This window comes from Poecile atricapillus, chromosome 6 (assembly GCF_030490865.1).
Source record: "Poecile atricapillus isolate bPoeAtr1 chromosome 6, bPoeAtr1.hap1, whole genome shotgun sequence".
Classification (NCBI taxonomy): Eukaryota; Metazoa; Chordata; class Aves; order Passeriformes; family Paridae; genus Poecile; species Poecile atricapillus.
This window is the reverse complement of record NC_081254.1, coordinates 27,209,578-27,225,473: the sequence shown is the minus strand read 5'-3', so window position 1 is coordinate 27,225,473 and position 15,896 is coordinate 27,209,578. Positions and strand designations below refer to the sequence as shown.

At 40.2% G+C, this 15,896-nt stretch overlaps 1 protein-coding gene across 1 annotated transcript in view; it reads right to left on the bottom strand.

The window, feature by feature from the left end:
• SORCS3 (sortilin related VPS10 domain containing receptor 3) overlaps positions 1–15,896 on the bottom strand; it is a 268,680-nt gene that overhangs the window by 82,314 nt on the left and 170,470 nt on the right. Inside the window, exon 5 of the mRNA XM_058841941.1 lies at positions 14,893–14,966. Within this exon, the coding sequence (XP_058697924.1) occupies positions 14,893–14,966 (74 nt within the window). The remainder of the gene's footprint in view (positions 1–14,892; positions 14,967–15,896) is intronic.

Below are 15,896 nucleotides of genomic sequence, written 5' to 3'. Positions count from 1 at the left end.
CTCTGCTGATTCTTGCTCCCTAAACCATCAATTGAGAGTAAGAGATGCTCTATCCCTCTATCTCCTTGACCCAAGAGTTTGGGAGGTCTGAGTCAGTATCACTGAATGTGACCAACATTTGTATTTGGGACTTACAACAAGGTAAAAGCAAAAGTTCAGATTACAGGAGCCAGCCTTTTGAACTTGATCTGCAACCTGCCGGGCTGAGCTTTTTTCCAGGGGCGTGTCTTGTTTCTGACTGGTCAAAGTGGCATTCACCAGCTTTGAAAACAAAATCAAAACTTTTACAACAAATTGAAACTGCCAAGATGCTGACTTGAAAATTCATTTTTGCAGGTTATGTCAGACTGAAGGCAATTGCCAGTGTCCATATGAAGAGACAGAGGAAACAGATGGATACTACCTAGCAGGATGTTGTGCAGTAAATAAGGGCTAGGAACAGCAAGGAACAAGGCACATTTATTGTGCAATAATATGTAAAGGGGGAAAAAACTCATCCTCTTCCTGCAGGCAACTGCAGTTACATTAGTGGATGTTGCCAATTAGTCTGCTGTAATTTCAATTCTATCCTGCTCCACAAGGGAATAAACATTTCTGTGTGGTACCAGGCAAGCAGTGCACGTTTCTAATTCCTTCAAGTAACACAAGGGCCATGCCCATGTGGATACATGGAAGGAGGAGCTAATTCATTTAATTCCCACTCAACTGACGTGGTGTTTTCCACGTGGTACCCTTGCTAAATGACACATACCTTCCCAACAGGCTTCTCCTTCATCTGATATTCCATCACATTTGTCTAGGCATCAATAACTGCAGTTGGCTTAAGGTGGTCAAGACAATTCATGTATTAATGGGTCTAAAATCAGCTCCATCAGACATTAACTGTCTGACACATTAATAATATAGGCACATTAACTCAGCCCACATACATCCAACCTGCACACGACCCTGGGGCAACCACCCACCATAAACTATCACAGTTAAGAACTATACAAATATTGAGCTGATGGAGCAAAGAATGTGTTTATTAAACACATAAAAACAGTGTCATTCTCTGTGGCTGAGCCGGGGGAGATGCTGCTGGATGTGTTAGGATGTGATGAGGTCTCTGAAGAGTTATGGGCAAAACCTTCTTGCACAGCATATTTCAAATGAAGCCTGGGAGAAAAGCTGGGCAGGAAGATACTGTAAGGAAGTGTCTTAGCTAGGCCCCTGGAGCTTTCTACATCTTTTCCAGTGCTAATTTCCATGTTGCTATAGTTCTGGACATCGGCAGAAGTAATTGTTGTGAGACTTAGCTTGCAAGATAAGGGGAAAAAATTGCCAAGTGTTTATCCTCAGCTAATTCTTTTCAGCAAAGCCAATCCTTTTTAAATTGGTCCCAATGAATTTTAAGGAGGTTTTCTGCACGGTATCTCAATGAAAACAAAACTTAAGGAGTTCATGACATCAGCATGTGTTTCCATGTGTACACACATGCATCTGCCTCCCTGCACCTCATCCCCACTAATACCAAATGTCTAAACCTGTACCTTCCCTGTAACCTCAGTGGGTCTCAGGCCCCTGAACCACAAAGTTGTTACACACAGTTCTGTCATGCATAAACCAGACCAAGAAGAGGAAAGAGGTCCAAATCAATCCTCTCCTTGAGGAGAAAACTGAAATTTAGGCTCAACCACACCAACCACTACCAGAGAATCCATTCAAGCAGGTTCTGCTGCACAGAGAAACATTTCTTTGTCTGCTCAGTACATGAAAGAAGGTGACACTTTATATCACAAAAATTAACAGGGAATGTCTTTAAAGTATATTTAGCAACAGAAAAAATGCTGATGCTTAATATTTTTTTCTTTCCCCTTTATGCTAATACCAAAACCTATGCACAAATAAGTCTGTGTCTAGTCACTCATCCAGTCTTAGTCCTTTAAAGTCCTCTGGCGTTTTTTTCCCAAACCTGTACCATAAACCCCAACAAATATAACCACATTCCTGTGAAATGCATTGAAAAATTTTGTGGGTAGAAAGCCAAAGACCCTTATTCACAGCCAGGTCAAGATTTGAAAGGGCCAGCAACACAGGCAGGCCACGTGCTCCAGGTGGCATCCTAATTTCCCAGTGGTACCCTTGCAATAGCTCCTTATGGGGACTGAGGCTCATGCAGAGGGTGTGCCACCCATGCCAAGCCAGCCCTGGTTGCAGGTTGCTCGCAGCAACCAGCATCAATGTGCTGCTGCCAGGCAGCTGCTGCTCCTGACTCATCGGGGTACAGCTGATCCAGGCCATGCAAAGGCAGCCCTGAGGGATTATCCCTTATTCTAATTGAATGAGAAGCCTTTTATTTTTATTTTGTTTTGCCAAGTCCTAGCAGTACCAGCATCAGGATATAGTGAAAGAAATGAAGCATCAGCTCGTCAAGATATTACTATGCTGAAGACCTCTCAAAGCCTGAGTGCACGACACACCATCAGCTCCCCATCCCACATGCATCCAACACCAACAGTGCTGCTTTGGAGAGGGCATTTCTAGAGAGGAGAAAGGGGATTTTCCTGGGGTTTAGAGGTCTGTAAGTTTTATGGTGGACAAGTTTTAAGCACATTCCAACATAAGGGTTTGATTCTGTTTTGCCTTCTGGAAGGGACGCTTTTTTGCAGGACAATTTCACTTTTGATATTCTAAATTTCAAGTCCCTTTAGGAAACAAGAATAAAAGTGTATTTTTGAATTTTTGCATTTGCTTAAAATTAGTTTAGTGCCTACTGTACTATGAAGCCCATTTAATTAATGTTTTCTCAGTGCTTGGCTACCCTCCTTTGAAAGTCATGTACATGGGGAATTGCCATAGATTATTGCTTTGTTTTTTCATGAAACATGAATCAGCCCTGTTTTGGATCACTTTAAAAAAAAAACAAATTACATTCTCAAAGACCCCTCAGCTCAGCCTGGCAGTCCTGTAACCAAAGATTTCACTTGAGTTACTCCTCTCCCTCAAAGAAAATGTTTGTCACATTCCTCTGAGTTTGTTTCCTAGCACAAGTATCTTAAACATGACCCATTCAAGAAATGTTTTACACCAAAATAAGGATCATCGGTTCACTGTGTGTTTAATTGCCTTCATTTCTACAAATATTTTCCAATTGTAAATATGACATGCCTGAAATGCTAAGGCTCAGTGATTCAGCTATTAACAGAGGCACAGGCAGAATGAAGTGCCTCCAAAAAGCTTCAGAGCAAGAGCATCATTTAATAAATGAATGCAGCAGTAGATGGATAAAAAAATAGCTTAAATTGTCCAAAGAGGGGATGCCAGTATGAAACTTGGCACAGAAAATATGTATAGGATTTGCTGATGAGCCCCACATGCCTCTGAGCATTGTACATTGTATTAATTAAGGAAGAACGAGTTTCTACATTCCCTGTTGCAGGATATTGTGAAGAATCACCCTGGGATAACATCTAACATTCTGGAAATGAATTTGTGGTTCATTTCATGTATTTTGGGGAAAAGCAATATGAAAAAATAGATTTGTGTCACAAACCTTTTGTGACAGCTGTTTCTCTGCATTTCAGACACTAACCTGAAGAGAACAAATGGCTTATTTCTTTCTTTGCCTTTTAGCCATCAGCTAGAAGAAGGAAAGAAAGGAATGAAGAAAGGAAAGGAGGACAAATACTGAATAGAATCAACTACTCTGTTCTGGACCAGCAGGCATAAATGTATCAATGTGTCTCCTTGTCCCCAAAAAATCACACTCAATTAGCCGCTGAGAATGAGATGCCCATTTGTCCCAACACCACAGGAGGAAAAGACAAAGAAGCAGGAAACAAAAGGGATTCTGGCAGCAGTCAGATATCTAAAGACAGGCTCTGTCTGTAGAAACAGCAAGTCTGTGTGGCTATGATTTGTAAAAGCACCAGTGACATGAGGTGAGCAGATCACCAAGTCTCATGACAAGACAGGTTTGCATTCAAGACAGAAGCATCCTCACAGGCAGAATGGAGAGATGAAAAAAACAGACACAGTCACATGCAGGTCTCTGCCAGCGAAAGAGCAACACTGTAGCAGGAGAGACCAGAGAAACCACAGACCTTTTGTGGGTCCTTTGCTCTAAGGCAGGCAAGTGAACAAACAGTAAGGAGATGAGGCTGCCCAAGGGGCTGAGCACTAGACACACTCCCAGCTCTTCACAACAGCAGCATCCCAAAGCATCCTCATCCCCAAAGCATCATTCTGATCAAGTGAGAATGCTCAGGGCAGAATGCTGCAGTGGGAGTCATGTCAAGAAGCAAAGGTGTATGGTCAAGCTGTAGGTAGATCAAGAGCTTCTCTTTGCTGGGTTCTTAATCTGCTGCTACAGAGGAACAATAAAAGGAAAGAGAAGTACCAGGCCAAATGAAAAGTAATACTCTGCTGGTTTCTATCCTCAAGGCAAATTCCAAAGTGCCAGCACACTGTTCAAATCTAATGATTTGTAGAAAGAAAAAAAAAGAATTCTGGAGAAACTACTGCAGATCTAGAAATGGCTTTAGGGAGTCACTATTACAGATTGCCCCTAAAATCAATATTGTAATGGAACATGCCTCCTTCACTCAAAGATTTTCAATCAAAGCCTAAAAACCAAAAATACTGTGAGCAAAACCTAAGAATCTGTCTGTACCCTTTGGCCAAAAACCTGACAAAGCTTTTGGCTTGGTTTTCTTCTTTTTGTTTTTTCAATAAAAAATAGGATTTTCTCCTATGTGAGAAAACCCAGATCTAGTGAAATCAGCTCTGAAGTCTACAGGTATTATTTATTATTTCCTAAGTACTTGCTGGCAGACACAGGTGAATATGTTTCTCTCTCAAACTCCGCTACAAAACTCCTGATATTCCACTAAACATGAAAACGTGTCTACATCCCATTTTTATTGCCTCCTGCCCAATGGAGAACAATTATCTTGCAAGATAATTACAGAGCTACGATAACCACTATGTCCTATTCCAATTAACTCACTACAAATATGCAAGTGAAACAGCATCACTCACTGTCTTTTCATCCTTGTTCTCTATATGATCAGCAAGACACAAGTTACTGAATCAACATTATTTAAAAGAACCTGTAGTGCAGCTAATAAGATGCTCCCTCCTGCTCTTACATTCTGATGTAGCTTCATGCTCACTGTGCTTAACAATAGCAAAATTAAACTCATCTCATTCTACAGAGGAGACTCAGGGGAATGCCAGGGAATGAAAGGATGGGAGTTTCATTTTCTTCTCTTGCTGAGAATGAATTCTGCCTCATATAACTGCTGATGAATTGTCGTTTTAAGAGAGTTTGTTAATTTACAATAAGCAGAAGGCATAAAAACGGACCTCCTTATCTTTAATGGATGTTATTGAGCAACACAAATGGTTCACATTTAAATTAATGCAGAAACATCTTGTCTGTTTTGCCATGATAAGACTGTTCTTTCTGCACAGCATGGGCTCAACTTCTTCTGTTAAATAAAACAACTGGTTTTGCTCAGCTTAATGCCAGGCAAATTTCCAAAGGTTCAGCAGTTGAAGTCAGTTCAGGGAAAAGAACTGGAATTTACCTGCATCCTTGCTGACTCTTTTTGAGAAAATCTCTCTGAAGAATTTTGAGGTATTTAGTTTCAAGTAAAAATGATCCTTGATAGTGCTGATGTACTTGCTGAGGATAAACCCTCTATTAGATTGTAACTTCCTCCAATGCAAGGATGCTTCCAGCCTCAGTTGCTGTAAAGAAACAAGAGCTATAAAGGTGCATTTCTCAAAATCAAGTGGCCCACCAGAGGTGAGGTCTGGGGCAAATGGAGGATGGATCCAGAAAAGTTGCTCACTCCTGATGCCTGTAGGTGTTTTGCTACTGAATGAAATAGCCAGAAAGTTATGTCCATAATCAGAGTACATGAAAAGGTCATTCCTAAACTCCTCAGAATGGCAGTGATTTTAAAAGAATTTCCAAATGTTTATCTTTCAGTCATCTGAAAACAAGAGGGATTCTCTCCCACACTGAGAATTCACACATTTTCCCAGAAACTGAGAGATTAGTATAACATAGAAAAAAGGCCAAAACCTAGCCCAAATTCCCCCCCCCAAAAAAAAAAAAAATTAAAGTGGGGAAATATTTCTTGCTAGCCAGAATTCACAAACTATGATGCTACTTTCAGCCTGGCAGCTCAGCTTTTGATTAGCTTTGCCAAGCTGTGACAGTATGGGAGATCCCCATATGCCTCAGAGGAATGCATTATTCAATATATTAATTAGAGGGCTGGCTTTCATCAATGCTTCCTACAAAGTATCACAAAGAATTACTCTGGGACTATTCCTGAAAGGCTGGAATTTATTTGTGTCTGAGTTCACGTGCATCAGAAGAGCCAAGATGAAGCCAGGCCAGACAGACTACATGAGTCAGCAGTACAGCATTCCAGCTTCCAACACGGGCCTTTGAAACACAGTGATGAACAGTGATGGGGTTTGGACTCATTTGTTTGGATGGGTTTTGATCTTATTTGTTACCTTCTTGTATGAGAAGAACACAGATCCTCCCACCATGCACTCTTCAGACAGACACAGCTGTCTGGGACCCACTCAAGAGAGCAATACAAACTGGGAGAAGTATTCAACAAACTCTTCTTTAAAGCATTTCTGGTCTTTCTTACTAGTGGTGCATCTAGTCTGCTTCAGTCTCACTCAGTCAAAGAGAGCGTGGGGGAGGTGGGGGTTATAAAATTATCCAAAATTAGCAATGAGAGAGGTAAGAGAAGAGACTGGCCCCTGGGAGATAAAGAAACCTGATAGATGAGAGACCAAAGCAAAAGGCTTTTTTGCTGGCTGAAAGCACTAACTGCAGTGCAACAGGTGACATATAGTGGTAGGCATTAGATTTAAACCAACTAAACAGAAATATTTCAGCCCTTACTATTTGGGGCCTTAAGAAAAAAATAACTGCCAGCCAAAGAACATTAAAGTCATAAATGTGGCAAACATCACAAATTGTACTAAAATCACAACAAATCACAAATTCTAAAAGCCCAGTAGTGTTTATGTAAGAACATCCACAGTTACATTAGTGGAGAGGGATAATCCTTCCTTCTGCAAGACACATTGAGTTTCTCAGGCAAAAAGAGGTTAGAGAAAAAAAGAAGGCAGTTAGGAAGAAAAGCCCTTCAAAGACAACTTATTCCAAAATTGCCCTTCCAGAGGATATACCCTTCATTGAAAGAACTCATTCTTGCTGTGATAGCAGCCAGAATTACAGAGGTGCATAAGTATTGTAACACTATATCATGTGACACCTTCCTTAGGGTGCACTTATCATGTAGTTCATGGGTTTTTAAAGGATAATTTAAAGTATTTTAAATTATTTTCCTTCATAATCACACAATCCTTCTAGCCAGAATGTTTTCAGCGTGTTTTTCTCTCTTTATTTTTTTTTTTTCTCATTAAAAGAGCTTTGAGCCTAAGCAGCCTGATTAGCATGACATCCACGGGACTTCGTAAAAAAGTCAAACACTAATTTTCCTAGGAAAGCAGGCAGTAAGGAGAGGAGCACCACACAATACTAAAGCATTCATCAGCTACAACTTAGAGCTTACATTCATAGTAAAAGAGATTAGTTCTAATAAATTTCCCTTGTAAAATGAAGTCATCAGTCAGCATAAATATACACCAAACCCGCAAATATCTCTGGTTTTAGTCCCAGGTAAACTAGGAAATAGTCTGTAATACTTCTCCAGTATTGCACTATGGGTTTTTTCCCACCTTCTACAAAGATGCTTTCCCAGATCCAACTATTTCTGTCAATCTCTCTTAAATTTGCTCAAAAAAGAACATGGACTGTGCTCAGAAAGGGGAACAGTAGTCTGAAAATTACACTGACTATAGGCACTAATGGAATTCGTGGGGTCTGTGCAGTCTCTATAAAACAGTCCTGCAGAGTTTCCCAGAGATAGAAAGTGAAGGATTTTCCTGTTCTTAGGGTCATTTAGGTTTTTATACTTTTAGATATCCATAAAATCCATCACAATGTCCCTGGAAGAGCACTTACCAATCTGTAGTTCAAAACCAGGATACAATTATGTTTAGGAAAAGATACCACACACTTTGTCTCAGACTGCACTCTTTCCCTGCTTTAATTTTTTTAAAAATCATATATTGCAAAATGAAATTTTATTCAAGTTTTAAGATCACTTTTAAAGACCACCCAAAAGCTGTCAAACATTTCATTATATTCTTTCCTTTAATTTTTGAGAGAAACACTTTGATAATGGTGCCATGAATTATAAAATACCTTTACTGACTCGAAACTTTTTCAAGTTTTTCAAAAATCAACACTATTTCAGCCAATAAAAAGTATCCACCTCTATATCCAGGTTCGTTATTTATATCTCTGTCACTGAGTTACTGTGTAATCACAAGTTAGGCACCCACAACTTAACATTTGGAAACACTAAATATCTATAGTGCCAATTGCATTATTTTCAGGCACACGAAATGAAATAAATTACCTAGCCTAACAGGTTCACTTTGCCCTTTTTTAAGCAAAAAGGAAAATAAAATGAGGTTTATTATCACCACGATTATGTGGTCTTCAATTAACTAAAGTGATCTTGCAAGGAAATCTTCCAATACATGGCAAGAATTTATGAGAAAGTCTCATCTCTCCTGAACTCTTATTACAGAGCTTGAGGCTAGAGTTTGAAAATGTCCTCAGCTTAGTAAATTCATGGTCATGGTGGCTTAAGCAACACATTCCAGATTTGTTAGCTCAACTCTCCAGAAGAAAAAACTTCCTTGGACGTTCTTGCCCACAGGGCCTGGGAAAAAAGTCCCTTACCAGAGCCAAGTGAGTCATTAGCCCAAGGGAGGCTCCAGCAATAGGAACTGGGTACATGCCTTGATGATGCTTGTAGGTGTCATCCATGGGTGCCAAACTGGAGTCATTCCTTTTATCCAGAGCTCCATGTATGGTATGGTTTTAATTCTGAAAAACTCCAATGTAGGATTATTTAAGAGTCAATTTGACATTTACAAGACTATGTTTTCTTAACACTAAACTTGGCTGTAAAAAATCAGGCGATGTTTCCCCAGCACTGTGCAATGACACCATCTGGTAGTTAATGATTAGTGGGATTTACAGGAAAGGCAGGCACATATTTGACTAACCATCTCTCTGCTGACAAACTAGGCAAGTAAAGGTAATGTCAGCTGCATCCAAAGGTCATTACTGGAACTGCTGCTGAAACAGCCTGTGTGGACCAAAATTGGCACAGGAATTAGGAAATATCAGTGCTGTCACAATGATGAAGAAATAAAAACAGACACAAACATCTGTGTGAAGGGAGATACAAACCCAGATAATAACCTTTAGAAACACTGAGGTAAACCCCTTAACTTCTGCCACGTTACTCTCAGATATCCAAGCTAGCCTCCACTATAGTTATCCTGAAATTCAGGCTGCAAATAAATACACTGGCTGATATATTTTATCACCTTTTCCTATCCAAAATCACAGAAAAGACTGAAAACCTTACCTCAAAAGACAAAATTTGTTGTCTCATTCCTCAAACAACTGTGACAGAAAACCTTTAACTCCAAAGCATAACCTAAGTTAGTGGACACTCTTTCCTTCTTTCAGTGAAAGTGTTCCCTTCTCACAATCTTTAACCCTCAGAGATCAAAGTGAGCGTGGTTGGCATTCATAGGTGCAAAAAAACCACTCCAAAACAAAACATAAATCTGGTTGATTATCATGGGAAAGAAGGGAAAAAAATTAAATTCTGGGGAGATTTGTTGAGGGAATCAGTAGTATATTTGAGAACTGCCTGATACACCAATTTTTTTCTACTTGCAAATACAAATGCTGCTCTTTGAAGCCACGCTAGTGAATGTCCTACTTTCCTCCTCCCAGTCTCTCCTGCCTTGTTGGTCTTATCTGTCCAACTTTCATCACTACTGTGTATTCCAGTGGCTTTTACCGAGTTGACTCATGCTCCACACTGACTTCAGGGCTCCAAGTATCCCCAGAGGCATCAAAAATGCTCTGAAGATTTATCTCTCTTCCATGCAAATGGGTATTCCCCATTTTCCTGCTTCCAGGCTTTGAGAGAATCAGCCAAGGTCCCAGAGAGCATGAGTAAAAAAATACATGGGAGAAGGGAAATGTCTAGCTGTAACAGGCAAAAAACAAAATAAAACAAACCACCCAAGGCAAATGGTTCCACATCCACCACTTCATATTCCTCAGAGATGATGGAAGGCAGGAAATAGGAACGTGTTCTCCAAAAAACGAAAAGCCTGGGGAGACCCTAAGGAAGGGTGTCGGTGTCCGAAGGAGTATAGTGCTGTCCTCTGCTCAGGATGGTGATCCTCGTGTCTGCTCAGCAAACATAGGCAGGACCTCCAAAGACAGATGGACAGGGAATATTCACAGCTGTTTAGCTGATTGGACAGAAAACACAGGTCTCCTTGAGAAACTCTGTATTTTAAAGAATTAAGCCATAAGATGATAAATGCTATTTTATCATCAAAAGGCTATTTCATATGCCACTAAAGCATCTTTTCGTCCTCTTGTACCCTCTAGTGCCCTTAATCTACTGCTGTAGTAGTTTGTATTATTATATTTGACTACTTTACCCACTACAGTCACCAAGGTGCTCCCCTATCCCAGTCTCACCTACAGGGTATCAAGGCAAAGTCATGTGGAGTCACCCAAGGTGACAGGGTAAAGCTGTGGTCCATCAAAGGGCTTGGTGGATGCTCCAATAACCAAACTGTCCTGCCCGCCTGCTTAGTCCCATTGTGCTGCCACAGGAAAAGGCAGAGGTAGTAAGGAAAACTTAAGGACAATTCAAGTTTTTATCAGAAGAGCAACAGTATTTAGTCAGCAGAACACACCATGTGTTTTACAGACAAGGAAGCTTCTCCAGCATTTCTATGGTAAAAAATACAGACTTTATTTTCTTATATCCTCCACATGGCAGCACAGGTGTCCAAGTTACAGTGATACAAAATGAACAGGGCCCAGGGGGAGCTGCAGAAATGTGTTCTGAAAGAAAAGAACATTGAGTAGGTTTTTAACAAACTTTGCACCCATGCCTGTTCCAGTTATCTTGAGTGATCTTGGAATTTCTGTATCACATTAGCGTATATTCCCTATTTTCAGTCTTGCAGGATCCTAAGTTATTAAAATCTGAGGCCAAGGCACGTGGGAGCCAAATCTGGATGCCTATACACACATCAAGTAACGCATTCTGTTCAAGCTCTGCCACTGCCATCAGTGGGTGTAGTTAACAAATGAATCACTACTACCGAAGCAGAGAACTCAAATCCTGTTTTTTTTTATAACTATGATTGGCCCAGGGGTGAATCTCAGCTCATGCACAAACTTTGAGCAGGCCCAGGAACTGATGAGACATGTCCCATGAACAGTTGGACATGTGAGATCCATATGGAAGGAGAACACAAAACTACAAACCAGTGAGTAGCACCAACATCTATGACTAAGGAAAGAATCTGAAAACAAGAGCCAGGACACAATGCCACAAGTCAAGATTGGAGCTTAGGGCTTTGTTTTTGACCAGAGGAGAGCCATCACAGATGTTGCCTGCTAGGGCTACATCAAAAAACGCAGAGTGACTTGTGTGTCCATAACTAACAGAGGCTGTGCCTACTATGCTGAGGGAAAATACACAAGCTCTGAAGCAATCCTGATTTTCTCCTGGCCTTAAGGTCTCTACATGCAAGGTCTCCCAGGGAAGGTATAATTACTCAGAAGGATCTCAGAGAGAAAAGTAAGACCTCTTCATGTCAGGTTGACTGATCACAAGAACTGGGTGAAGTTTATAGTCTTCACAAGCCCATTCAAAGCAGCCTTAGAGATGAAAGTCATGTTTTGAAGACAAACACATTCAGCAAAGCCTGCCCCAGATAAAGTCAGCTGCATTCCAATCAGATGGAGACTGTCCCATTTCATGAAGGATGCTTACCTGAGCCTCTGCTAATGAACAATGCAGAGCAGCACAAAAGAGAGCTTACCTCATTTTGCATCTCCCTATCATTACTATTTCAACTTCCATGGAAGTTTTAATTCAGAAATGAAGTATTCATAAATAAATAATAAATAAATATGAAGTATTCATATCAAATACTTCAGTAATGAAGTATTTGATAGACTGATGGCACTGACAGTGATGGACTGGTGATGTGAAAAGGCAAGTTTGCAACAGGTAAGCTGAGAGCTGCAGTTGACACACCTGAGGGAAGGGATGCCATCCAGAGACTGACAGACTTGAGAGGTGGGTCTGTGTGAACCTCATGGCTCCAGAACTTACAGCACCTTTCAGTAGCTAAAGAGAAGGAGTTTTTACAGGAACATGTAGTAACAGGACAAGAGTAGTGGCTTTCAATTTAAGATTGGTAGGTTTAGAATAGATAATTGAAAGAAGTTCTTTATTGTGAGGCTGATGAGACAATTGAACAGGTTACCCAGAGAAGTTGAAGACATCCCATTCCTGGAAGTGTTCAAAGCCAGGCTGGGTGGAGCTTTGAGCAACCTGGCCTAGTGGAAGGTGCCTTTGGCCCTGGCAGGAAAGTTGGAATTAGATGATCTTTAGGGTCCTTTCCAACCTGTATTATTCTATGACTTTATGAGATGCACAGAGTAGTGGCTTACATCCCCCTGAAACTTTTAGTTATACCATCTTTTCTCTCCCCTTCATAGTGCAATAAAAAAGAAATCAACAAATTTCTGAAACTAAGATGTTCTTTTTTGCATTTTTTCTGTACAGATCTTACAAGCCAGAGCTTGCAAGCCATCACAGTTTTCACTTTAAAACGAAAGAAAGGAAAAAGAGAAATAAATCAGCTAAGGAGAGATGTGTTCCACAATTTCAATACCTCTGATCCCTGCACTATGGATTGTTTCAAATCCCTCCAACTCTGGGAAAAACCTAATTCACTCTCTTGGGAAGCTTATTCTCTATAGGACTCTGCTGTTTCTGAGTGGAATGAAGATTTCTAAGTCTATGTCTTTTGAGTTTTACCTATAGAAGACTTGCACATTTCCTCAGAGAAAAAGGCACCTGAAACAGAGACATTATGTAATGCACTGCTAAAAAACAGTGTTCAAACTGTGCAGCCAAAAGACAATGAAAAATGAGGTGGACTGTGGAAAACAATACATATTTGGGTGTCAATTGGACAAACAGGCAATTTCCATTAACCAATATTATATGAAAGAAGAAAATAAGGCACAACATCACAACCTGTCCTTTAAAACAAGGTTCTCCTTTGTTCCCAAGTCAGCTTAGCCCTTGCACTTTATCCTCCAAGAAAGCCTCTCCCCTAAGCTCACTTGTGCTATTTGAAGGATAGGGTAAAATTATTCCAAGGATCAAATATTCTGCTCTACAGGATACACCTGGAGAGGATCTACACTCACTCTTGTCATGTACACCCAGCATGAATAGTGAGATCAAAGGATTTTTGGTAGTTAGGTTAATCATCCACCTGCCACCAAAACCAGGAGAAAATAACAACTTCCTTTCCTGCATTATGGAATTTTGGAACAGTAACATGGACAGACAAGGTTCTAGACCTTTTATATATTTTGCAGGTCTGTGTGATTTAGGAGCCTTAAAACTTACTTTCCCCAGTGTTTAAAACCTTCTCACACTGTCCAAATTCCTCAGGCACACTAAGGGAAATCTCTAGACCTGTTGCCAAAAAGTCATGTTTTAAGTGTTGGAGCCTAAAGATTTTTAGAGAGATTTGCAGAAGGATGTAGATTATTTTAAATGAGGAGTCTACCTCCAGTGCAAGGTGTGGAAATACTGAAAATACAATCAATATTTTGTCCTGGATTCCAGGGGCTTTCAATGAGGTGCAAAAATTTCTATGTGAATTTTACTCTAAGATATATAGATATAGACATATATCATGCTTTGTAATTGGGAGTCAATTTTTAAGTTTTCCAAGTCCTTCCTATTTTTAACCATGCAAAATGCGACCCTCCGGTTCCTTAATATTACAGTCTTTTTTGGTCTTAGGGACCGGACACTTTTAGCTATGCACAGATTCTGTAAATCAGCACTTCTACACATTCACACACACCCCATCATCTGGCGTATAGTAAGTACAGCATTAAGAATCTGATTCAAGCCCCAAATCCTAAATTCAACTACAGAAGAACTGCACTTCTCATTTTCTCCCTGAAACTCAATTCTTGAGCCTTCACATGGTGCAGAGAAGTTTGGAAATGAGGCATATAAGATGGCTGAGCCTGGAGATAGGAACTAAATTTGTTTCATCATCTGATTTTAGGACACTCTTCCAGTTGACACTTGGGAAATGAGAAGGAATTGAGTCACAAAGCAGATTTTTAGCAAACTGCAGATCTTAGGCTTTCACTAGTCACTATAATGAAACTGGCTCCTCAGAGAGTGATTTAAAGCAGAGTGAATCATCCCTTCTCAGCAAGATTGCATAAGGAGAGACTGGTCAGAGTGGTTGGCTCTGCACAAAGACTGTGTTCTAGGCTAAAGTAACTCTCTGAAGGACTGAAAAATGGGAAGTCAAATGGTCACAGGTTTGTTGCTGAAGCACTGGGCAGTTCCTCTGTGTTACTCTAAGCAGGTGTACAGTGATGAAGCAGCAGTTTTGCCATTATCAAAAGACTTGTACTTCTTGTAAAAGACACCACATTTTATCAGACGAGAGGTACAAACACGGAGACTATTGCACTGCAAGGCATGTGCTGAATTTATACCAATTATGAGGAACAAAACCAAGGATATACCTCATGTTAAAGCAAGCAATCCCTTCAAGTCAGATGCCTTTCTCCCCTCCATGACCCACCCAAAGCAAGCCAAGCCAGTGGCCCTAACTCACCAGTAAAACCTGTTTGGAGTGACCCGCTCGTGCATGAGCTGCCATTTCCTTCCAAAGTCCATGGAGCTGTACAGCTGGAAGACAGAGAGAGAGAAAAAGTATAAACTTGGAGGATAAAGAAGAAAGACTGTTGCTAGATAAAGTATTAAAATCAGCTCAGATTAAAGAACACAAATGGGTTGCTCACAATAATTATACACAATTATAGATCACCCTCACTTCCACGGGAGGCTAACAAGGCAATGTCTTCCCTTTACCTTAAACCTGACTGGGCTCCTGAGAATTAAAAGCAGGTTGTCTCTTCCCAAACCCTGTCAACAACTTTGTGGCTCCAAATTTCAGCTGTCAACACATTCACTTTGACTGCCATGTAACAAAGCTGGCTGTTCCCCTGGCTTTTTTTGCCTAATAGGAAGCAGGTGACATGTGAGTTCCTAGTATCAAATAGAACAAGAGACAAATCAGATTAGTCAACATGACTCTGATGTGGTAGTGACTCTATACTCAAGGTCATGCCATGATTTGTTTTTATGGAATGAATCAGATCTCTTCTGTATTGAAAAGTAAATTGCTCCTAATTTATATTTTCTAATATTCAGAATGAGGTCTAAATTTTTAGATAAGTTAGAAATCAACCTGCTCATTAAACACCAAAGACAGTGATGTGACTGTTCTGGAAAGCCAAATTTTCAATGTAATGATCTTTTTGAGTCTTTCTGGTTGAGAAATAACACAGCTGGAATGTAACCAAACTTCCATACAACTCCACACTGAATTCCAGACATATATTTGATTCATACATACTTCGCTTAATACCATAAACAACATCTTCCATGCAATTATTTTCTTACCCCCAATGCATCTTCTCACAATCAAAACATATGCAAGCTCCTTTTCTACAACTGTGAGCAAATTTGGTCCCTCAGAGAAAAAAATATGCTTTACCACAGAGAACTAAATATCAGGCAGCATTTTGATCAGGATTTCAAATAAATTTCATCTGA